The following is a 25,123-nucleotide window of genomic DNA, read 5'->3' as shown; positions in this document are numbered from 1 at the left end:
TGCAGAGGAGGAAGACCAGGGTTTGAGCACAGGTTGGTTTGATTCCAGGGTCACCCGTGGAGTCTTGTCATAGAGGGTTTTAGACCCAGTGAGACCAATTCCAGTTATGGGGCAGCAAAAGCAGAGCACCTCATGCTCCCCGTGGTAGGGGGCGCTGTGATGGGTGTGCAGGCAGGTTATCACTGAGTCCTCATACCAGCTCTAGGGGTTCAAGCTGTTACCATCTTCTTTTGGCAGCTGAAGAAACAATTAAAGATCACAGAGGAAACATGATCTGTCCCAGGCCCTCCTGTTAACTCTTAATACACCTCTCTACCTGCTTCCTTCCCAGCTTCCTGCACCAGAGCCTCCACCTCCCGTATTTACTGACCAGTGCAGGACTGAGGCTATGTCTTTCCCTATCACAGTCTCCTGTGCTCTTGGGAAGCCCTGAGCTTGCTGACACCCTACTCCTTGAATTCCTTCTCCAATTCACTTCCACACAGTCCTTTCAGGAAATGCTGGCCCTGCATTTTTTTTTCTGCTGGTTCCTCGTGCCCCTCCCATTCCTAAATGTGGCTCTCTCAAAAACTCTGCCTGTAGCCCTTTGCCATGCCTGTCCCCTACTCAAAAGGCAGCCGTCTCCCTTCCAATGTGACCTGTCCCACTTCTGCTGGAGCCAGCCCTCCTCTGTGACCTGGCCCAGGTCAAGGCCCTCCAACCTCCATGCTTTTCATTCACCTACATCCACTCAGAATGCACTCAGACCCCCTTTTTCAGAAACTAGCTGATCCAGGTTTTAAGGCCATAGAGTATTAATTCAAAGCACAGACTCTGGGCCAGGCTGCCTGGGTCCCAACCCTGGCTCTGACAATTAGCAGCTGTGGGACGCTGAGGCAAGTTCTGTGCCTCAGTTTCCCTACCTGTAAAATAGGGATAATAACAGCACCTACTTCGCAGCATTGTTATAAAAATTAAGGGAGTTAATGCTTGGAAGGGGTTTACATGAGTGTTTGGTGCTTAGCAAGAGTTAGGTAAGGCCTTCTTATTACTATCTTTGATGAGAAAGTACCTAGCCCAGGGGTTCCTAACTGGGGGTCCTTGGGTGGGTTTCTCCCACTCAACTTCCTGAGATTAAATGGAAAAGCTTGTGAAGAAATGCCTTTCTATGGAAAGAGAGGGCAAGGCTTTCAAAGGAGTCCATGACCTAAAATCTGTCAGTTCACAAACCTAATTTTACAGGCACTGAGAGAATAAATAACTTGTCCAAGGCTACAAAAATGACTAGTGGCACAGGTAAACTAACTCTCAGTGAAGTGCACAAATGTTTTCTGAGCAGGAAGCATATCTTATCAAATCACTGGTTTATGACAGTGGGGCACACAGGACTCTAAGCATTAGATACCTTTCAAGGTGCTTAATTAACACCTTGGCTAGACACCAAGAGAAGCAATTTAATCAGGATATTTCTAAAGAAATATTTTTCACAAACTTGCAGGTCAAAGATCACCAAACCTAAGCTCTGAAGGAGCCTCAGAGATCACATGACCTGGCCTCCAGTGACTCCCTCCAGACTCTTAAGGTTACTGATAAGTCACTGATAAGCTGCATTTGGACAGACACCCAGGCTTCCTGCCCCAAACCCACTGGTTCTTCCACTAAACTAAGTACTTGGAGACACTCATCAAAAGATGCAGAACAGAGTACCTTTTTCCAAAAGAAAGGAAAAAAAGAAAGAAAGAAAGGCAAACATTCTTTAAAAAACGCTTTGGAAACTAGTTTCTCCCAGAGGGTCCAAGGGGTAAACCAGAAAGCAAATACAAGATCCCATGATCTCTGTGCTCTTTGTTGAGCAATAGAATCAAATATTTGTTTCCTCCCCCATAATATAACCATTAACTTTTGTTAAGACTACAATACTTATTCTATTCATGTAAAAGGTCACTGCAGTGGAGTAAACAAAGTATTTTAAGTGAGTGTGTGCTTGCCTATCACTGCTAACAGTCATGCCTACACTGACCCAGCACTTCAGAGGTTCATCTCCATCTTTTTGAGAAGCTCTGTGAGCACAGTAAGCATAGAGAAGCTGTGATGCTCACCCAGGATCACACACACAGTACCAGGAGTCCAACCCCGACGCTTGTGATCCTAAACCCTATGTATTCCCAACCAACCTCATCAGTCATTGCTCCCAGAAAGTGCAGAGTGCCCTCTATGAATTTCTTCTATGCATTTATTTAAACTCTAAATGATAACAGCTACACATGCTGTACCCATGTGCCTGGGTCACAGAATTCTGGTGTTCAAACTCACTAGAATTCACTGAATCGAGTGTCACCCCAAACATGCTCCCTGGCTGCCAAAACCTGCTCTCTCATGGAGCCTGCTGTCAGCCCTTCTTGCCTCTAATAGGCCAGAAGAGTGCCATGGACTTTATGCCCCTCACCTTTCCCTCCATCCAAACAAAGGATCCATGTACAGTGGTACTTCTAAAACACAATTGTACACTAGTCAATATCAAGTATAAAGAGAAAATGTTTATGTTTTTAAAAACCAATGGAGATGGTGATGAAAAATACTGTGGCTGAGAGTCTTGGCCATTCTCAAATCCTCAAAGCCTGTGGGAGAGCACCTGATCGCAGGTATGAAGGTGGTAAAATTCCCAAAGGGAAGTGAAAAGCCATGATTACAGGAAGGCAGCTACAGGTGGAAGCTACACAAGCAAACTTGTAGGCCCCCTTGTCCCCTCAGGCACATTCAGGAAAAGGAGACTGTCCTGACCCAGATGCAAGCAAGTCAGCTCCTGCTCCAGAATTGGCTACTTACAGGGTGAGGGAGAAAGGAAAGGACAGGCAGAAGGAAGGTGAATAGAAGCAGAATGCACCACAATGTGCAACCTGTGACATCTTAAAGGTAAATGATAACAAACCAGTCAGTTTGTTATTTTTCACCCACCTTGGCCAGCTAAAATCAGACATCTAAGGTCCCCAGATTCTGAGTGATGATGTAGAATGGAATAAGTACAGAAACTTAGATCAGCAGAGGTGCCTCTCTGTCCACCTGCCTGACCTCTAGGCCCCTGGGTCACCCTGGCAGCTTGAGGGTCAGCCCCTCTGGCGTTCCATGTGAAGGGACATGCATGTGAGTGCTCAAGAGTCAAACTACTGGGGGTGGGGTGAAGTGGGAAGGAACTGGAAGGCAGAATCAAGGGCTTAACTAGAAGGTAGATTTAGTGGAAGCTAGAGAATCACAGATGAAAACAAATACTAGAACCTGGGGCCCTGACTTAGGACTGGCAGCTGGGAACGGAGAAAGGGGAAAACAACTTCTACAAAGGTCATATGGGAAGAGGTGGCTGTAGGTTAAGACAGGACAAAATGGAGACAGCCTCTCCACCATGGAAGTGCTATGGCAGAGGATGGGGCCTATGTTGGGAGCTGCCTACCATGGCAGTGGGCGGGACTGTACCCCAAAGTATGACCAGCCCACTGTGTCAACAATGCCTCCACAGAGCGCACTGAGGGCTGCAGCTCCAAGAATCAGGCACCGTGCAGAGGCCCCAGGACTCATCTCACTGGAGGGGACCGAGAGGGGATGGAAGCAGAGCCTGCTTCAGAGGCACCAGAACAGGTTGTGAGACACAGGACAAACCCAGAGTCACACCTCAGACTTGGGAGCCACACAAAAGGGAACCACAGTGCGTTTCCTGGTCAACTGGCGAGGCGGCTCAGGCAGAGCACGGAGAAAGGGAGTGAGGTGGTATGGCCACAGCAGGCACCTACCAATAGGACAGTCCCAGAACAGCTGGAGGTGGCAGAAACACCTCCAGAACAGCTGGAGGTGGCACATGTACAGAATCACTGCGGCCTCCACGCAGCATTCTGCTAAGGAATTTGCGGTGTACCACTAGTCACCACTGAAAATATGGTCACGGTATCTGAAGTTTAAAACCACTCAGTTGGTGGGAGGGAGGGGAGGGTAGGTGATGGGTATTGAAGAGGGTATCTTTTGGGATGAGCACTGGGTGTTGTATGGAAACCAATCTGACAATAAATTTCATATATCAAAAAAATAAAAAATGAAAATAAAACCACTCAGTTAATGAACACTCACCACAGCGATTACAGGAATGAGTACACCCAAGTTCCCCGCACTGCTAGAAGCCTAGGAAAGAATGGAATCGAGTCATTGGAAGCATGTATTTCTTTCATTAAAAGAGAAAAAAGACAAACATAGTGTTAATTTCAAAGAAATTATGAGATACATACAAAGCGCTATATATAATCATGCTCACCCAACATCATTTTAATAGCAAAAAAATGGGAAACATGTTAACCAGAACGATTACATAAATCATGGCCCCTGTGTATAATGAAATACCACACAGCTGTTAAAAAGACCGCTTTTGGGGCGCCTGGGTGGCGCAGTCTCCGACTTCAGCCAGGTCACGATCTCGCGGTCCGCGAGTTCGAGCCCCGCGTCGGGCTCTGGGCTGATGGCTCAGAGCCTGGAGCCTGTTTCCGATTCTGTGTCTCCCTCTCTCTCTGCCCCTCCCCCGTTCATGCTCTGTCTCTCTCTGTCCCAAAAATAAATAAACGTTGAAAAAAATTAAAAAAAAAAAAAAAAAAAAAAAGACTGCTTTTGGGGCACCCAGGTGGCTTAGTCAGTTGAGCATCTGACTCGGTTTCGGCTCGGGTCATGATCTCATGGTTCGTGAGTTCAAGCCCTGCATCCCCTGCTTGGGATCATTTCTCTCCCCCTCTGTCTGCCCCTCCCCCATTCCTTTCCCTGTCTCTCAAAATAAATAAACTTGAAAAAAAAAGACAACTTTCTGAAAAATATTTACTCATCCTTGGAAAGTCCCCACAGCAAAATCAGGATTTCAGAGTATGCTATGATATAATCCCAATTATGTAAAATAAATATATCTGCGTAAAAAAATCTAGGAAGGAGGGCACCTGGGTGGCTCTGTCAGTCTCTGTCAGTTAAGTGTCCAACTTTAGCTCAGGTCATAATTTCAGTTTGTGAGTTTGAGCCCCACTGACAGCTCAGAGCCTGGAGCCTACTTCGGATTCTGCAGTTCCTTCTCTGTCTGCTCCTCCCCCACTCATACGATGTCTCTCTCTCTGTCTCACACACAAAAATAAATAAACATTAAAAAATCTAGGAGGAAGTCTTTCAAAATGTCAGCAATGAGTAGAGGGATTATAGGTGCTTTTTACTTTATTAGTTATAGGTTTCTGCATCTTTTCTATAATAAACATATATTCTTTCCAAGTTATGGAAAATGTGGGGTTACTTAAAAAATAACTAGAAAAAAATAACTCTAAAAGGTAGGTTCCTGGAGGCTCCTGGGTGGCTTGGTTGGTAAAGCGTTCGACTTCAGCTCAGGTCATGATCTCACAGTTTGTGAGTTCAAGCTCCATGTCAGGTTTATGCTGACAGCTCAGAGCCCAGAGCCTTTCTCTGCTCCTCCCCTACTCATGCTATCTCTCTCTCTCAAAAATAAATAAACATTAAAAAAAAATGTAAAAAAAGAAAAAAAGAAATCAGTCACCCAGATTACTGTCGGAGGAGTCCAGCAGAGGAAGGCTAAATTAGAGTGAAGGGTTTCAAAACCCCATATTGTACCAGCTATTCCCTCTTGGCCAAGATTTTCACACAGAGGGCTCCTTTTCATTTAGTTTCCAACTTAGCTGTCACCTCCTCAGAACCTCACACAGCCCGATCTAAAATGCCCCTCACCTCACTGTCCCGCTTTGTTTTTGCTGTCTGCAGGAGAAGGCAATTTGTCTGCCTACTCACTTCCATATCCCCAGCACCCACAACAAGGGTCAAGAAACTGTGGCCGATGGCCAAGTATGACCCACCACCAGTTCCTAGAAATAAAGTTTCACAGGAGCACAGCCACCCACCCATTCTTTAACTGGCTTTATGCCACCAGAAGAGAGCTTAGTTGCAGCAGAGACTACATGGCTCACAGAGCCTAAAACAAATATAATGTGGCCCTTTACAGAAAAGGTGAGCTGATCCCTGATCTAGGCACACAGTAGGCAAACGGCAACTGTCTGGGGAAGGGGAAGGGGAAGGGGAAGGGAAAGGAGAGGAGGGGAGGTGGGAGGAAAAGACAAAGGAGGACAAAGGTGGGGAGTCTGGAAGAGAGACTGGTGCCAACATGACATGTCAAAGGGGAGATGATGGGAAAGGAGGCTTAACCCACTTCAACCCCCCTATTCTGTCCATTTGGGACCTCGAGACCTGTCGTTTTGTCTGTTCCTGTGGACTTGTCTCCCTGGAGAGCCCAAGATAAGGTCAGATCGGGCCCTTCTCATGTTGTCACTGAGTTCTGATGAAAGCCTCAGCCCCCTGACTTCATGATGACTGAGAGAAGAAAGAGTGGGGTCTGGGGGAATCCACACTAGGTTGCTGTCACTTACCACCCTGGGCTGAAGGAGGTAGCTGCTACTAGCCAGACATGGTCCTACAAAAAAACCACCCTCTCAGAATCCCTGAGAAGGAACCTTAACCCCTTTGTTCTTGCATTTTACCAGATGCCCCAGGGTGACTGTCCTCCTCCTGCCTACCTTCAGGGCGGGCCCCTTCTCGCTGGCCCGCTCGCTGGCGCGCTTTCCCTCCAGCCCCAGCTGCACAAACAGCTCCAGCAGGTTCATGAGCAGCTCGTCCACAAGGTGCTCGTCCTGGATGTTGGCTGCAATGTTAGCCAGGGCATTGATCACTGCCAGGGAGCAGTGCCTGGTGGAGAGAGAAATGACAGCTGCCACAACACAAGGGCCTACACTGCAGGGGTGAGGCTGACTAACTCCTGCCTCATCACACCCCTCCCAGTGCCTGTGAACAGAGGAGCCCTCCAGAGGGGATGAACCTCTCTGTGAACACCAGCTCCTAAAGGAAAGTCAGCTGCTATAGAAATGGCTTTAACCTCTCCAGACATGCATTAAGGACCTTGGGGAACTGTTTAGGTTCCAGGAATCCACACCTATGGAACTTGTGAAGGTCTTAGGATACTGTTTTCTGAGTGTCGAGAGCCCATTACATAGCTAAAATCCTGGCTGGACCCTGCTTTCCTTTCAAATTATAGGTACCCTTAATTCATTATTACCATCTATAAAACTTTCCTTTGATGATCAGCTTCTTCCCCACGCTACCTCCAGCCCACAGTATTAGCTCACATCAGACACTTAGGAAGCACTCAGTGGCTCTAGGACAACCTACATCAGGACAGTGCTGGCCCCACATAACCCCTGGACATGAAGCTGATGATGCCCTCCCCAGCCAGAGACAGCAAACCAGCAAGGCTGGCCTGGCTTCTGAAGGTGCTGGGGGCAGCCAGAGCCTGCCACTTGCATGCTATGTGACCCCAGGTGAGAGGCTCATCTTTGAGTCTCAGTTTCCCCCTGAGTAAAGCAGGAATAAAATAATTCCTTCTTCACAGGGTTTAGGAGGAATGAAACACTCTGTGTGAAATACTGAGCACACCACACCGTCTGACCCCTGGAAATCTCTGAGCAAACAGCACCCCCTTCACAGACATGTGAAATCCTGGGAGGTAAGGGAAAATAAAAGCTTTCACTGGTAAGGAAGAGGACAAACCACTTCTAGTGGCAGTATCAGAAAAGGCTTAATGGAAGGGTGAACTAGAGTGAGAAGTTGAAGAGTTGGTGGGCATGGAGAAGGCCAAGTACTGCCCACAGCAGTAAGATAGAGGCAAGGGTCAAAAGGAAAACAGCAGGGGCAAAGACACGGAGGAGAAGATGCGAAGGCCAAGGAGGTACAGGAGTCACTTTCAGGACAAGGAAGCAATGAGGGAAAGAGTTGTTTTGGTCCATGTGTCAGTTTCTTCACAGAGACCAGGATAGATAAAGGGGAGGTGAGCTGACTGCCTCCCCAAACTAGTCCTTAGGCTGTTCTGGTAGCCTAGGCTCTCAATGGAGGCAGTGAGAAGGCAAAGAAATGACAATGCCAAGAGCTTGCATTTATCGAGAGCTTTCCCACATATGATCTCAATTACCCACACAACTAGAGACAGGCATTCATTTGACAGATGAAAATATGGAGGCACAGAGAAGGTGAGATCATTTTTGGAGGTCACATAGCCACACTCCCACCCACTAAATTGACTCAGAATCTCAGAGCGAGGCCTGCATGTAACGATCAGGAAGGGAGACCATAAATGCCAACAAAAGGGCAACATCTCTTCCTCCCTGCCCCACCTCTCTGTCCCTCTCTTCCCTTGATCTGCCAAACTCTATTGAGATCCTCCATAAATGGAAAGATGTGCCCTGCCCTTATGACATTCCCAGTAAGGGCAAGGAATAGACAAGGAAGCATATCTTGGACTTCTGGAAAAACCAGCCAGACTTTACACAAATACCAAACATGTGAAGATGTAAAATGTCTACTCCCTTTGGCCCTCCAAATCCCACCCCTGGGAATCTATCCTGAGGAAAGCATCAGAGACACTCACAGATATGCAGCTATTAGATTGTTCAATGTAGCACTTGCCAGCAGAAAAACTGGAAAATAACATCCAAGCTAGGGACTAGTTAGAAATATCTCAGTGCTGGGGCACCTGGGTGGTTCACTTGGTTGGACGTCTGACTTTGGCTCAGGTCATGATCTCGCGGTCTGTGAGTTCAAGCTCCATATTGGGCTCTGTGCTGATAGCTCAGAACCTGGAGCCTGCTTCAGACTCTGTGTCTCCCTCTCTGCCCCTCGCCCACTCACGCTCTGTCTCTCTCTGTTTCAAAAATAAATAGACATTAAAAAAAAAAATCTCCATGCTGCTATATGATGGAACACTACACAGCCATTAAAGATGACAGGCATATGGAAGAACGTTAATGGCATGGCTTATGTGCTGTTACATAAAAAAGTGGGTAAGCTGGGTGGATGGACACTATGAGCCTGTCTGGAGTCACAGAGGGTTTGGGGTAATGACACTGACATGGTCAGCTCCAGATGGCAGTCGCATGGGGTCTTTCCCTCCTGGTTGTGAATGCACTAATTTGAAGTACATAATGCTTTTGTAGGAAGAAAAGTTTATTCAAAAAATAAATCCCCAAACTTCACACTTTCAAAGACGGCTAAAAACTGTCATGATCTAAAGTGACAATGAGGTCTAGAGAGTTACCTATAGCCATGATCCTTGTAATCTTTAGTAGCTGAGTACACGACAGAGCTGGCCTTCACACTAATCTGCTGGAAGAGATTCCACACTTCCTGATAAATGTATTGCTGGAAGAGAGTGAGGGACAGTTAAACCATGTCATGACTTCTCCATGAAAGTACTCCTTGATACACGGAAAAGGCCCCATCATTCAGAGGGAAAGCTTCTGGAATCATGCATGGACCATAATAAGGCCCTGAAAGACCATCAAGGGCATCCATTCCTAAAGCTTTAGGCAAACCTTAAAGGCTAAAAGGGAGATGGTTTCAATGTAAATCCTATTACATGTTATTAACATCAGCATGAAATAAGTTTAAAGAAACCTCTCTTTTCCCTAGCTCTTATGGAACCATGATACTATTCTCTTTTACTTGGAAAAAATCTCCCTGTTCAATGTCAAGACAGTTGTGAGCATTTAATTCTACAGGGTAAATTTAATCTATTTTAACATTCCTGATAGTCAAAGGAGTGTAACAAAGCTTGCATAGGGTAGTGGGTTTCACAGCAGGTCCTGCCTTACGTTTCCGGTGATAACCAGGCAGCCTAGCTGGTCGATGATGAGAACGTCAAGGGGGGAAGGGGGCTGGCAGAATTTCTGTTGCAGGATCTGCAGAATCGGTTCCATGACCTTTGGAGTGTCCCTCAGGGCCACTGCAATGTGTCCCAAGGCTCGGATGGTGTGGTCAGGAATCAAGTGAGCGTCTCTATGGGAGGGAAGAACAGAGGCATTCTCAGAACAGTCCTCTGGGAAATGAAACCCAGAAGCTTCACAAGCTACAGCTAACAGGAACAAACGTTACCACAGTCATCTGACAGTGGCAGCCTGGAATTGTTAACTACCAGAAGAAACATAAAGTCCCTGGCACTGGGCAGTAAGGCAGACATCTTTCTCTGCTCCCAAACAGTGGTCCAGGATTGATACTCTACGGTAGGTTTGAACTTAAATCCTGGGACAGATCTGATGCACAACTCCAGACTGCAAGAAAGAGCACAAACATGCAAGGCACCGGGTGGCCCCCCAGGTAGGCCTGCAGGGAACACCTGGCTGCCCCCTCAGGGATGGGACATACTTGTCACTCTCCTGGGAGATGTAGAGCCGGTTGGAGAGGCTGGCCAGGAAGGCCTCCACGATCACTGGGTCCACAGTCAAGCCAGCTTTCAGGCACCTGGGACATAAGGAAACCCACACAGCACTGGGTATCAGAACAACAGATGAGTGTTTTGTGTTTGCTTTTTCCCCTTTGTCAGGTCTACAGAGTTTAAAGAACTGCTCTGAGCACTTTTTTGCCAGAAATCTGAATGAAAGTCATTACACAGAATGAATTCAAAGAATTGCTGCAGATTTTGCCCACTTGATAAATATCTCAGTCGGAAACAGTAACTCCATTATTTGACCAGAACAGTTTCCTTCAGAATGTTACCCTAATCCCAATTTAAAATTTCCAGCACTGTTCCTTAACAAAAGTCACAGTAACTAATTCAAGACAGATGGTCCCAGGACAGCTGAGGGAATATTAAATATTATATCAAGGTTTTAATAGTATGGAGAAATGCTTATTTTCTAAAGAAAAGGGGAACTTTTAAAAGCCCGTAAGGACACAAAATCTTTTCAGGAATCTCTCACTCTCTGCATCTGTTTGGCTCTGAGGACACAGGCAGAGAAGAGCATGTGTCTGATAGAAAGGGGCCACCACATTCTCTCAATTGGGCTTCAGACAGCAAGGAGCCAGAATTCAGATGGAAAGATATATTTTCACATAAATTAGAATATGTGTGGTTCCTGAGTTCGGAGAGCAAGAGTTCACATAGCAGGAGCCTGGGCAGCAAGGTCACGTGATCATATAAACCGCATTTCTTACACTAAAAATTACACAGAAGAAAAAAAGAAGAAACGTGACAATCTATTGTTACTCTGGATGGCAGGCTGATGGATAATTCCTTTCCTTCTACTTTTCTATACATTCTATAAATTTTCTGTTTTTAATTACGTTTGTGATCAGGAAAAGAAAAGCAAGAAGCTTTATTTTTTTAATATGAAATAATCCCTCTTTTTAAATCAGCTATATGGGGCGCCTGGGTGGCGCAGTCGATTAAGCGTCCGACTTCAGCCAGGTCACGATCTCGCGGTCCGTGAGTTCGAGCCCCGCGTCAGGCTCTGGGCTGATGGCTCAGAGCCTGGAGCCTGTTTCCGATTCTGTGTCTCCCTCTCTCTCTGCCCCTCCCCCGTTCATGCTCTCTCTCTGTCCCAAAAATAAAAATAAACGTTGAAAAAAAAAATTTAAATCAGCTATAGGTTTAAATAATCAGAAACAAGCTTTAAAAAATTACAAATGTTTCTTATTTTTTAATAACTGTATCTAAAACTTGTTTCCTTCCTCCCCAGGTCACCCTTCCCTCTGGCCGGTCTCCCACCTGCAGATGTTGTCAATGGCAATGTCCCGGAGCTGCTCATACATGGAGGGTTGGCTCTTCTTTCCCGACATGACATTCAGGGTTGACTCAGAATGTTCATTGGTTACACTGATTTTTATATCATTACCAGCAACTAAATGTAAAAATTCAAGTATGTATCTAGTTAAGCCTGTCATTTCCCATCCCCTTTTCCATAATTCAAAATCAAAATAATATGCTGATCATTTTTAGCTTATAAAAGCAACCCCTCTAAAATGATTTGAACAAACATTTCAGAAACAAAAGTGAGAAGAGGAAGGATGAAACAAACATGTTTAAACAAAGGGAAAAATATTTAAGTTGCAAAGTGATAAATATGTAACACAGCAATTTCTTAAGAAATAGTTCAAAAGTCCTGATGAGCACCCACAGGCACCCAGCCCCAAGGGTGAGACATGCCCTATCACCAAAGGTTACCTAGCTAACGTGCAAAACGGGTAAGGGTAGGGGGTGAGTGTGAGAGCAGGAGCCTTAGAGCCACAGAGACCCCTACTTGTCCCGGGGTCCAGGGAAAAGTCTTTCACCTGCTGAAGACTGGGTTTCTTCATCTGAAGGGAGAGAATAAAGCATCCACCTGCACAGGACTGGGTGGGATAAGCAATACATTAGAGCCCCAGCAGGTGTTAATGAATGCTAATGGTTACAGGTGACCAGATTTGCTCTGAACCTGTGCCATTGTTATAGAAACATGAAAATACACTCACAAGGCAGGGATAGGGACTAGCTGAGATGGAGCATGGACAGTTCCTGGCCCAGTGTCTGGGACACACTGGATTCATGCTTTATACTGCCTCAGTGACAGAGAGAGCTAAAACCCCTCAGTCATAGGAGTATATGCAAGGGGAGGGTGGAGGAAGGAAAGAACTGAAGCCTGGAGGGGGTCATGTAAGGAAAGCCATGAAGAAAGGCGTGAAGAAGGAATGAGCCAAAGTACAGTGCAGGATTGCAGCCCAGCCACAACCTCTCAGTCACAAAACGATGGTGGGCTTGCACACAGGTCATGTGGATCTTTTCTTGGAGCCTCAAGAGCACATGGCGCGTAGGGACTGGAGAGATAGCTTTGGGTACAGCCATCCATTACCTGTGTGGTATTGACTGTGGCACTTATAGAGCTTCACCAGCACGGGGGATGGAACAACCAGAAAGTCCCGCAGAGATGGCGTCACCGAATGTACCACCACTGGGAACCTCTCACACAGGCGGCCCAGACCCTGTAACACACCATCGACCTGTCACACAACCCAGGTTGTGGCCGGCTGAGCAGGTCCAAGCAGTGAGACGCTGAATGCTTCAGATACACAAGTTTGACCAGAAACTTCCAAGGTCAAATCTTCCAAGGCCACTTTGGCCATGGGGCAAAACAAGACAGAAAAAAAGGAGGGTCTAGACTCTGCTCAGCCTAAAGGGAGATATATTGCTAAAGTGTGTCCATTTCTTTTGGAAACAAATTTAGGGGAGAAAGGGTATACAGTATGATTTTTGAACAATGGCAAATTCAGAGTTACTGGGGTTTGTATTTCAGCAAGATAAGAGAGCAGAGCTGGCACCGTAGACCTCAGGAGATGTCTTCAACACTTCGCCTGCGACCTTGGGAATGGCCCAGTAGATACAGGGCAGCCTCTTCACAAAGGAGTACTCAGTTGTGCCTGGAAATGACAGAAATCCCTGGCACACTGTCAGCAGTGACTCCCACTCATTGGTGAACTGTGTCCATAGCAGGCTCTAGTTCAAGTTCCTAAAGACAACAACAGCTCAAGGGTGCATAGGTGGCTCAATTGGTTAAGCATCCGATTCTTGATTTTGGCTCAGGTCATGATCTCATGGTTTGTGGGACTGAGCCCCGTGTTGGGCTCATCACTGACAGCACAGAGCCTGCTTGGGATTCCTCCCTCTCTCTCTGCCCCTCCCCCACTCACCCTCTTTCTCTCAAAATAAACAAATAAACATTAAAAAAAAAAAGACAATAGCTCAGACTCTGCTGCTGGTATGCTAATCAGAGCCTGAATGATGTAACAAGAAAGCTTTGTTGATGGGATCGAAGCTTCTCCAGTGTCAGTGAGACTGACCTGCAGACAGCAGATAAGCAAGGGCAAATGGGCAATGATGACTTTGCTGGATGTCTTAGACTGCAGCTTCTCAGACAGCTTGATGCAAAGATTTTCTGCACCTAAATTCAAAATCAGAGGAGGGTGTGGACAATTAGCAAAGGTCAATTTTACAAAATACATGTTCACCAATTAATCACATAACTAAAAGCCCAGAGGCATACTTTGTGCAGGCTTTATTAATAATAAGTGGTTACACCAAGAAGTATTTACAGGCAGGCATCCTTAACTGAAAACTCATCTCTGTTCCTTTTCTGTTGTGAAAACACCATCCTGCATTGTATGTGACTGCTCTCTCCTCTCTGCTGGCCCTGAGCCTCTTGTCCTCAGTGCTCTGCGCGTGGCAGCCATCCACAGTCTGCTACGTGCTTCCCATTCTGCTGTTCACCCTAGACAAGCACCTTTTCCTCCAGCACAGAGCTCCCACTTCATATAAAAGCCTCAAAAACCAGCAGGAAGCAGTGGAAAGAACACACAGGCCCTGTGGCCTTGCCCATCACCTCCTCCCATGTCCAGTTTCCTAAACTGTGGGACAAGACACCAGACATCTGGGGCACAGCAGACGCCAATGCTTACCTTGCTCATCCTTCACAGCCCAGACCATGAGGTCCACACAGGCAGCATTTGCCTGGCAACGCAGCTTGAGGGGGCTCAGCTCATTGTGGATCCGGTCTGCATCATGCAGAATCTTCTGAAGCTCCCCCTGGCTCGTGTTGAACTGCTCCAGCACAAAATCATGGATCTCCTTCACAAAGGAGGTTGGGAGGTCTGTGGGAAAGAGAGCAGGCATTGCAGGTGGAAACAAAACCACCAAAATTCAGGCAGCAGCTCTATGGTCCTTCTCTAACAGATACCCAAGAGGAGTAGGTCTGCCACTGGCTCCTTTGGTTTCGAGAGTGCCCAGTGGGAAGAGCTTGAATAGGCTGTGCTGCCTCTCGGCACACATGCCACCTGGCACTCAAAGAAAACAACCATTTCCCAGGGAAGTGAGAGCCATGTTGTTTTAAGCAGTCAATATACTAAAACCCATATGTATGAAACAGAGAAACTGGCATGTATCATCACAGACACTGGTCCAACTAACAATAAGAAATACTTTGGTGATTTTAAGTTTATTTATTTAATTTTGAGAGACAGAGCGAGTTGGGGAGGGGCAGAGAGAGAGGGAGAGAGAGAATCCCAAGCAGGCTCTGGGCTGTCAGCACAAAGCCCAATGTGGGGCTTGATCTCAGGAACCATGAAATCATGACCCAAGCCGAAACTAAGAGTTGGGACACTCAACGACTGAGCCACCCAGGTGCCCCAATTTTTTTTTTTTTACAAGAAGGTTGTTGGCTATCAGCTAAGGGCAAAATCTGGTTGCAGTCTGAAGAAGAGAATTCCCTGGCTACAGGGCTGGATCTTTGGGGTACCCAGAGTTCACAGCTTCTTCAAACTCTCATCCTTGGGGCCTGAAAAATCAGAAGAACCTCTGTGATGGGCACAAGTCAGAAGAGCCAAGGAAGCTGGCAACATGCAGCTCAGGTGGGGAGAGAAGCCTCGGGGTTCCTGGGGGTCAGGCTGAGCCCAGTCCCCTGCACCCTCATTTGTGAACTTAACATTCGCTGGGGCCCCAGCCAGACTCAATCCCAGGAGCTCTTAAAATTGAATTAGGAAAACAGCTAACTAGATTACAGTACATCTGCTTGACCGAATATTACACACTGATCAAAACTTATGTTGAGGGGTGCCTGGGTGGCTCAGTCAGTTAAGTGCCAGACTTCGGCTCAGGTCGTGATCTCAAGGTTCATGAGTTCAAGCCCTGCATTGGGCTCTGAACTGACAGTGTGGAGCCTTCTTGAGATTCTCTTCCTGTCTTTCCCCCTCTTGCGCTCTCTCTCTCAAAATAAATAAACTCAAAAAAGAAAAACTTATATTGACAAAAAGTGCTCTGTAACATAAGAGAAGAATGCAGAAAACATGTTTTAAAAATGTACTAAAGGGTAACTGGAAGGAAGGGCTAAACTTGTGTGTGTGCACGTGCTAAACTATTAAGACACTTTTTCTCTGAGTTACAAGATTATAAGTGCCTCATTTTCTTATTTTTTAACTTTTTAAGATATCTGAAATAGACACGTTGAATTATATACATATTCAGGTGATCAGGACACTACAATATGGCCATGTCAGGAAAGCTCCTGAGGAAATAAATCCACCAAAGAAGCTGTCATGGATGGTAAAAGGGGCACAGGATTAAGAGAGTTTTTTTTTCTTACTTGCTTTTTTCTTCAAATCTCAGTAATGTGACATGTTACCTATGTGTTTTTAAGTGGCCCTAGCAGAAAGGAAGCACAGACCTGCGGCAGTGGCCTGGAGCCTAGTGTCATCATTGTCACACGTGGGCACAAACCACCTTTACCTTTCATGTAGTACAGAGTATCACGTAGCATCTTGAACATGGCCACGTAGAGAGGGTCGCTGAATGTGGTGTAGTAGAGATCAGCACTAGGATTGGCCTGTGAGGGAGCAGAGGCACATGACCATGCTACAGAAACTCTCCCCTGGACCTCCCTTTGCCTTCCAGGGAGAGGCATGGGTATTATACCCCTGATGTAGCATTAGAGAGACAGAACGACCGTTTATCATGATTCACCACTTGGAACACTTGAATTATTCTCCTCACACTCTCAAGCATCAGCCAGAAGAAAACAACAGATAAACTCAAGCTATCCAGAGATGCCTATTGGGGGGCTGCTCCCTGCATCCCAGAAGGGCGAACCACCCTTCTGGGCTGAATGCTCACTATCTTTGGCCATCTTATGGGAAATGAAGAGAAAGACAATCAAGGGGCCACCAGACCGCTGTGAGATGATCTATTAAAAAGAACCGGCACAGAGCAAGCTCTCGGGTGGCAGCTGCATTGCCATTATGGGGACTAAACTGGAAACTCACTGACAAGCCTGTCTCTCCAGCCACCCGCCCTATCCCCCCTGCCCACCCCCCCCAAAAAAAACACCCTTCCTGTTCTCTCCATGCACAAGTTCATGTCAGGCTGACCTCAGGGTGGCGCCCTCAAAAGGGACGTACCTCTATCACGCTGGCTACAACTGCATCCAAGGACTTGAGAACAGGCTCCTCGACAATCTTCTTCACCTATTAGGGAAATAGGATCGCATGAGGCACCTGATGAACACAGTGAGAGACAGGAATGGCAGCTCCTTCAACTAAAGAACAAATCATGCTGACAGATAAATCCACAGAACGAGCGTGAAAAATGGGATGGAAATGACTGGCCAGCAATATACTCATGATAGCTCCACATCAAACTACACACACAAAATGTCCTTAATTCTGCCATCACTTGGATGTGTTTTCTTGCCCTCGATTGGGAATAACATAAAAAGCAGGAAAGGAACCAACTCCCTCAAATTTGCTGACATTAGATTTCCATTTCCAGAATGTGAAAGCGTTCAGACTCGGCATCACTAACAATTTATCCAAACCTTCTCCCAGACATCAGGGACACCTTCACAGATGGTCCTCAGCCCTGATGACTCTGCCTCTTCCCACAGGCCTCATGCACTGGCTCATCTGAAGCTGCCTAGGTACTCAGAGTACAGCATACATTCTAACAGAAGATATTATTTCTACCCGGTCTCTGTACCAGCACTTAGTACAGAAAGGAACCATTCTGTCAACCACGGAACGTCTGGGTAAAAACAGCCTGCCACCCCCATGGTAGTACTTAAAGAAGTAGATTTTTTTTTTTTTAATGTACAGACAATGATAAACAACATTCCAGGAGAAGAAATGAAAAATTGCCTAGAAGAAAAGCTAACCTTGAGAAATTAAAATATACTGGAAAAAATAATTTCCTCTATGAAGAGTCTGAAACATGCAGCCTTCAGTTGGGATTTTTGACATGATACTTGAAAGTCACTTGATCATCTGAGAAGGCCACCCATGCCATGTTCCATCTGGGACATGGAATTAGTAATTCATTGTGGCTCTATCCTCAGTAATTATTGCCAATGCTTTAATGTCTTCCTACATCTTCAGCCTAAAGCCATCCTTTTTGAGTGACTTCTGTTCACATGCCACACTGAAGGAGATGGCTGCTCTCTCCAGCACATGCTTTGTGCTTTCAAAAGTGTCATCCTTGTTCCCTCTCATTCTTTCCAAAACAGAAAATCCCATCTTTAGGGTCTGTCCCTGATAACATCTCCACCCCTACCTACCCACTTGAATCTATTTCGAAGCAACACAGCTCAATCATAACACCTTCAGAGTCCCTGGATCAAAGACCCATCTATTTTGGGACTGGGACAATGGCACCAATGTCTTCTCTGACTTCACTTCAGCGGTCATTCCTAGATACCCAAATATGAAAAATTTAGGTTTTGTACTGATCTAAAAAGAGCAGCGCATGGGAGGGAGTCAGGTGTAATAGGAACTAGACTGAGGATCAGACTCCCTGGGCTGAGCCCTATCTCTGCCCTTTGCCTATGGTTCCTTGATGTATTTGGCACTGACTGCCTTACCTCTAAAATGTGGATGAATGGCTGCCTCTCCCACACAAGTGCTCCAAGGATTCAGTGACAATATAGCACACAAATGACTCCACGAATACTACTCTCCTTCCTTCCTTAATCGAAAATTTATGACTTCTAACTGGTGTTCTGAAATACTGAAAATCTCCTAGTTTTTCTTAAAAAAAAAACCAAACAAAAAAACACAGGCCAACACCACTAGCAATTTTACTGCTAGATGTATACAGGATCTCTTGTTCCACCAAAGCTTTCCTTACCAAGTTTAAGAGTTCTCGAAGCATTTCTAGTGGAATACTGAATTCCTTATAGGTGATGCCATTGAAAAGAGGAGAAACTGAAAAGCTGGAACTGATGGTGGAGAAGTAGTGATCGGGCTCCAGGGCACTCCCATCAGGTAAGCAAGACACTGGCAGAGGGGAGGAGAACCAGAAAATCAGTCATGTTAACAAACCACCAGAATACTTCCTCAAGCTGATCAAGCTGACTCCTCAATAACCAACAAAAGTGTACAGTTTGCTTTTGTTTATACTCCAATCCTTTGTTTTTTAATTAAGAAGTAAAGACTGGAGGGCACCCGGGTGGCTCAGTTAGTTAAGCATCTGACTTCAGCTCAGGTCATCTCTCACAGTTCATGAGTTCAAGTCCCACATCAGGTAAGCTTGAGCCCTGCTTCGGGTGAGGCCGCTTCTTTCTCTTTCTCTCCTCCCTAACTCTCTTTCTGCCTTTCGCTCACTTGCACCCTCTCTCTCAAAAAAAAAAAGGTGGGGGGCGGTAAAGGCCAGATTTCAAACACTTGGAGAGTGATGCCACCCGTCTTGGGGGGTGTTTCAGGTCAAAGCTCAGATATAATCACATCCTAGTATTTTCAACACAGACAATATAACTTAATGTAGGAAGAAAAAAATTACACCTTTTTAAAGGTTGACAGATGCAAACATTTGAGGTCCACAGGACCCCAAGGTATTTTACCACCAAAATTAGGACAAAAATGCATATTATTAGATGTTTCAAAATCAGAAAAATAAAGTCAATCATTGAACACTTATGAATAAAGTGTCCACATGTAAGTGAAATCATGCTGTTTATTTTCTTTTATTTTCTCTCCATGTTTGGCTTATTTGACTTAGCATAATGTCCTCCAGGTTCATCCATATTGTTACAAACAGCAAAATCTCCTTTCTTAAGGCTGAATAATATTCCATTATAAATGTGTGTAAACCGTAAGATCATGACCAATAAATAAGGTAAGAAGTTTGTGATCAGAGGGCATTTCCCATATAGACGCTATGAAATAAGGACTAAGTCCTGTGTGGCTGAGCTAGCCAGCGTGTGGTAGGCAGAGATGGAGGCAGAAGACAGGAACTGCACAGCCAAGGATCAAGGGTTTGGGATGTATGCAAAGGGAGGGGAAGGAGTCATTGAAAGTTTTTAAGCTGGAAATGAAATGATCAGATTGGGGCACCTGGGTGGCTCAGTTGGTTAAGCGTCTGACTTCAGCTCAGGTTATGATCTCACAGTTTGTGAGTTTGGGCTCCATGTTGGGCTCTGCACCAATGGCTCAGAGCCTGGAGCCTGCTTCAGATTCTGTATCTCCCCCTCTCTCTCCCATTCCCTGTCCCCTGCTCATGCTCTGTCTCTCTGTCCCTCTCAAAAATAAGCAAATATTAAAAAAAAAAAAAGAGAGAGAGAGAAAGAGAGAGAGATGATCAGATTTGTGGTTTAAAAAAATAAATAAATAAAATAAAATAAAATAAAATAAATAAAAAGAAATAACTCGTAGGGTGCCTGGATGGCTAGACGGTTGGCTCAGTTGGTTAAATGTCCAACTCTTGGTTTCAGCTCAGGTCATAATCTCACGGTTGGTGAGTTTGAGCCTCACTTTGGACTCCCTGCTGACAGTGCCCTGTTTCCCTCTTTCTCTCCCCCTCCCCTACTCACACTATCTCTGTCTCTCTCAAAATAAATTAATTCATGAAGGAAGGAAGGAAGGAAGGAAGGAAGGAAGGAAGGAAAGAAAGAAAGAGAAAGAAAGAAAGAAGGAAAAAGAAAGAACTCTTTTAAAAAATTCTTACAGCTCTGTGGAAGTGGAAGAGGGCCTGGAAAGAGGAGAGACAAAATGTAACAAAAATCAGAGTCAGGGCACCCTGGCCGGCTCACTCAGTAGAGCATGAGGCTCTTGACCTCAGGGTTGTGAGTTCGAGCCCCACATTGTGTATAGAGATTACTTAAAAATAAAATGTTTAAAAAAAAAAAAAAAAGAGGGGTGCCTGGGTGGCTCGGTCAGTTAAGCATCCGACTTCGGCTCAGGTCATGATCTCGCGGTCTATGAGTTCGAGCCCTGCGTCGGGTTCTGTGCTGACAGCTCAGAGCCTGAAGCCTGTTTCAGATTCTGTGTCTCCCTCTCTCTGACCCTCCCCCGTTCATGCTCTGTCTCTGTCTCAAAAATAAATAAACGTTTGGGGCGCCTGGGTGGCGCAGTCGGTTGGGTGTCCGACTTCAGCTAGGTCACGATCTCACGGTCCGTGAGTTCGAGCCCCGCGTCAGGCTCTGGGCTGATGGCTCAGAGCCTGGAGCCTGTTTCCGATTCTGTGTCTCCCTCTCTCTCTGCCCCTCCCCCGTTCATGCTCTGTCTCTCTCTGTCCCAAAAATAAATAAACGTTGAAAAAAAAATTTTTTTTTAATAAATAAATAAATAAATAAACGTTAAAAAAAATAATAAAATAAAATAATAATAATAAAAAAAAGAAAAAAGAAAAGAAAGATCATAGTCAAACAGAGGCACTCAGGCAGAAAAGGAAGAAGGAGTAGTGTGCTTCCTGCCTGTTTCTTTGACAATGAAGTGCACTCCCAAGAGCAGGAAAATCATCTGTGGAACTCACCACTGAGGCAGAGAGGCTGGCACAGAGGCTGGCCTGAGCACCGCTGAGTGCCAGCCTGCATCTGCTGAAGGAGCACAGGAAGCTCACACAATCAGCTCACACCTGGGTGCACCCTAATCCTGAGTACTCACTAGAAGTGCTCAAAGCAGGGCAGCCCCAATAGAGAAGGACCCCTGAGTACAGAGAACAGAAGAAGAGCTGTTCACCAGGGAAAAAGAAGCCTCTGAGGGCACATCATGGCTGTCTTCAGATGCCCCAAGGACAGGCAGGTGGCCAAGGGGCTGTTTAAAGCCTAAAGGGATATATTCAACCACAAGTGATTCTCTCTGGGAGGAGTGGGAGTTTGAGTGGGTGAGCTTGGCCCCTTTACATTTTAACATACACATAGATAATAACAGGGTACATTCTTACACAGCCAAGAGATACTCTATGCAACACTGCCCATATTTATTTGAGTTCAGATTCTCCCCTCATTTTTTAAAAATTCCCTTCACATCTTTCAAGATCCTATTGAGAAATGCTTTTAATAATTAGCATGATCCAAAGATGGAATAAGTGGCATTGTGAGGCATGGCATTCTGGTTTCCCCACTTCCTACCACTTAACCTGAGTCTTACTTTCCTTAAAGATAAGGTAGAGGTGATTTTACCACATGTCTGACACTGTACAGGGCTGTCATATGAATCAAATTCAGCAAATTATGTGGAAATGCTTTTGACCCACAAAGCTCCATAAAAAGTACTACTCATATTATTGTATTTTTAAAAATATTATTTGCATACTTAATGACCTTCAAACAAAAAAAGAGAAGGACCTACCATTATTACTTTCACCTGAAAACCAGCGCTTTCCTAGGATAATTTATTAAAATTCTGATAGCAGGCACATGCGGTCTGTATATTATTTTCTGCACTTTTTTCCATATTTGAAATATTTTAAAATTAAATTTTAAGAAGTCTGAACAAAACTAGAAACTAAATGCCTTATAAAAGCTTGACTCTCTAGATGCACAACAGCAGAACACTAGTATTAGCATCTTTAATGTCACAAGAGCTCACAGTGAACCTGCCCGCCAAGTTACTAGGTCAATATTCTGGTCAGAAAGGTGAAGCCCACCTTCAAAGTAGTGAAAAGCAGATCCTCCAGGGGAGCTGGGAGGGGGCATCCCACGTTCAGGGCTGACCTGAAACACAAAACCACCTGACATATCAGAAAACGCCAAACCTCAGGCAGTTTTGCCTCAGACAAGGTCTCTGCCAGCCCAACATTTGTACCTCAAGTCCTAGTTCACACCTCACCTCCTCCCCGAAGCCCACCTTAGCTACAGCGTTCTCTACTATATATCATATGCCTAAATTCTTTGTGCCTAGCCATATATTTTATACATCATTACTGAGATGAATTATTCTCAGCATTTGGTGTCTTTATCTTGTGACCATGAGTCAATTATATACTTCTTAAGGGCACCAACTGTCCCCCACTCAGAATAGAGCTTGGCACCCAACTGCTAGGAAACATACTTCATGACTAGGAGATTAAATCACTTCTAAATCTTCAATAGACAAAAGAAGCCTTTATTTTACAGAGATTTCCAGTGAGAACCTTTTCCGTTTTGTGAGTTTCCTTGAATAGCACGCTAGTGGGGTTTTTTTCCGAGTACTTCACAAGACCTGACCTCTTTGCCTGCCTCCCAGGAGCACAGCCCCACCTGAGAGATGCTGGACACGCTGCTGGTCTTCCTCTTCAGGGTGCCCTCCTGACACACTGTCAGCAGATTGCTGGGGAGGATGGAACGGAAGTCATTGAAAGATCGCCTCCGCACGCCTTCAAGCTCCTCAGGGACTCGGAGGGAATGAGGAGGGACTTTGGGGAACAGTTTTGACAGGAGAGACTCTTCCGTGTTGCTGTAACGCCCAAATGCTCGTGAGATTCCTATCAGGCATGGGATCGCATATTTGCAAAGGTATTCTAAAAGACAAAGAGAGAATGTTCCAATACCAGAAAGTTCCCTGGGAGAGAGCTGTGCTGCACCAGCTTGTAACACTGGCTGACATCTCACAACCTCCCCCTACCCCCAAGTAGGGGGTCAGAACAAGTCATAGCAACAGGTTAGCCTTAAGGGCTGACATTAACAACTTCAGACTACATCTCCATCACACACAGCTGCTCTTTTTGGGAGGTCTTAATCTGTTCATGGTACACTCAAATCAATAACACAGGTAAGTCTTGTTATCAGGTACCTTTACTATACTTAAACCATATATTTCTTCCTCCTGGGATTATATAGGTAACCTCATACTAGAGGCAGTCAGGCATGTTATAGGTGAGGAAACTGAGGCCCAGAAAGGGTGAGGTGACTTGTCTAAAGTCACCTGGCATTCAGGTAGCAGAGCTGTGCTCATGACCCCCATGTGACTTCTTTAACACACAACAAAGGCAAACTAATATAGGAAGGTTTCATCCATCAAGTACATAAATAGTAAAGAACAAAAAAAGAAGACTGGGAAAAGCAAGGGAAAAAAATAATCACAAACCATTAAGGAAAAAAAAAAGCCTTGGATCTATAATCATACCTTTTTCTTGAATCTCCAAGGCCTGGCACATTCCCAAAAGAACATGCAAAACCTGCAAAAGTGCCTCTAAAATCTGTAACAGCCAAGGAAACAGAAAAGACAAACGTATAAATAAAATCGGATAAGTACCACAAAATTCATTCAGAATTGGAAGGATCTTTAGACAATATCTTGTCCAACCCCATATGTGATACATAAAACCCCGCATGACAGCTCTGCCAAGTGGCCAATCAGTTGACCTTCTAGAGACAGAAACTTGCCCTCCTGGGTTGGCAAAGAGCGCCTCCTAACTCTGGGCCAATGTTGTCCTCTGGGGCTTGTGACCACTGGCCTTGGAGCTACACCTTCCATATTTGAGAAACAGGTGATAGGACCCCAAATCTCTTTTCATGGTTAAATATCTCTAGTTCTTTTAATCCATTTCTTATGATTACAAGTCCTTCATGATCCTAAGTGCCAGCTTCTGATTTCACAGTAGTCCCATGTGTCAGAAACAGTCTCTAATTGTGGTGCCCAGGAAGATACATTAATATTCCAGGGATGCTGGGACTCCCCCTGAGTAATCATCAAACTCAACACAGGTTCTAGCCTTCCATATACATGACATCAGCTGTTCGGCAGCCACTTCACAATGCTGGCTCAAAGAGCTCACTGATATGTAAAATACTTAAATCTTTTTTACACATGCTGCCAACTCTACTGATGTTGGTATTTTTCGCCTGTCACTGATGTCTACAAAAACTCAGGGGATTAGCTTTAGCTCATTATACTGGTCTCTGATTCCCAGCTTTGTATCATCTACAAATGAAACCAACTTCCTTTCTGAATTTTCATTTATGGCCCTGGCTCCTTTTGCTTCAGTGTATAGGGCAGACCTAGGGAAGACTCCTGCTGGGCCAGCACCCTGTCACCCTCTGGGATGGCCCTTTAGGCAGCTTTGCAAACTTTCCAAATTGTTTTTACCCTCAGCCCATATTCCAGATTCAGGATGTCAGGAGGAGTGTTTGTCTAAAGCCTGGATGAAGATCAACTAGACTGTATATACCTTATTTCCCTCTACTACCAGTCTTGGAAATCCCAGACAAAGAAGAGAATAAAATTGGTCTCATACAACGTGTTCCTAATCAAAGCAAATTTCTGACATTTTGCTAATGTTAAATGATGCTGAGTAACATACAAAGACTTGAAAAGCAATGCTTTCTCCACTTTGTGTACTGAAGTTATGCCATCATCTTTAGCATTGACATTTTGATAAATGGTATTTACAGAAAAGCCCTTAATTTCTAGCCTAACTTTTGAAATAATGATACATGATTCTAGTAGATCTAGTTATCTCTTTAGCCAACTTACAAATAAAGAACGTAAACTAAGAAAAAAGAATGGAGAAGAATGTTAATGACAGAAATACTGACAATACAAT

The 25,123-nt window shown here is 45.2% G+C and overlaps 1 protein-coding gene across 1 annotated transcript in view; it reads right to left on the bottom strand.

Annotated features, from left to right (window-relative positions):
* The window catches only part of PI4KA (phosphatidylinositol 4-kinase alpha), a 111,459-nt gene that overhangs the window by 64,182 nt on the left and 22,154 nt on the right, over positions 1–25,123 (bottom strand). The window contains exons 5-19 of the mRNA XM_047828065.1: positions 23,704–23,776; positions 22,839–23,098; positions 22,247–22,313; positions 18,509–18,657; positions 16,789–16,854; positions 16,121–16,217; positions 14,299–14,490; positions 13,684–13,784; positions 12,699–12,828; positions 11,579–11,711; positions 10,237–10,332; positions 9,687–9,870; positions 9,131–9,234; positions 6,564–6,732; positions 4,093–4,143 (exon numbers count right to left, since the gene is read on the bottom strand). Coding sequence (XP_047684021.1) covers positions 4,093–4,143; positions 6,564–6,732; positions 9,131–9,234; positions 9,687–9,870; positions 10,237–10,332; positions 11,579–11,711; positions 12,699–12,828; positions 13,684–13,784; positions 14,299–14,490; positions 16,121–16,217; positions 16,789–16,854; positions 18,509–18,657; positions 22,247–22,313; positions 22,839–23,098; positions 23,704–23,776 — 1,872 coding nt within the window. The remainder of the gene's footprint in view (positions 1–4,092; positions 4,144–6,563; positions 6,733–9,130; positions 9,235–9,686; positions 9,871–10,236; positions 10,333–11,578; positions 11,712–12,698; positions 12,829–13,683; positions 13,785–14,298; positions 14,491–16,120; positions 16,218–16,788; positions 16,855–18,508; positions 18,658–22,246; positions 22,314–22,838; positions 23,099–23,703; positions 23,777–25,123) is intronic.

The sequence above is a fragment of the Prionailurus viverrinus genome, chromosome D3, assembly GCF_022837055.1.
Source record: "Prionailurus viverrinus isolate Anna chromosome D3, UM_Priviv_1.0, whole genome shotgun sequence".
Lineage (NCBI taxonomy): Eukaryota > Metazoa > Chordata > Mammalia > Carnivora > Felidae > Prionailurus > Prionailurus viverrinus.
This window is presented reverse-complemented; position numbering and strand designations above follow the sequence as displayed.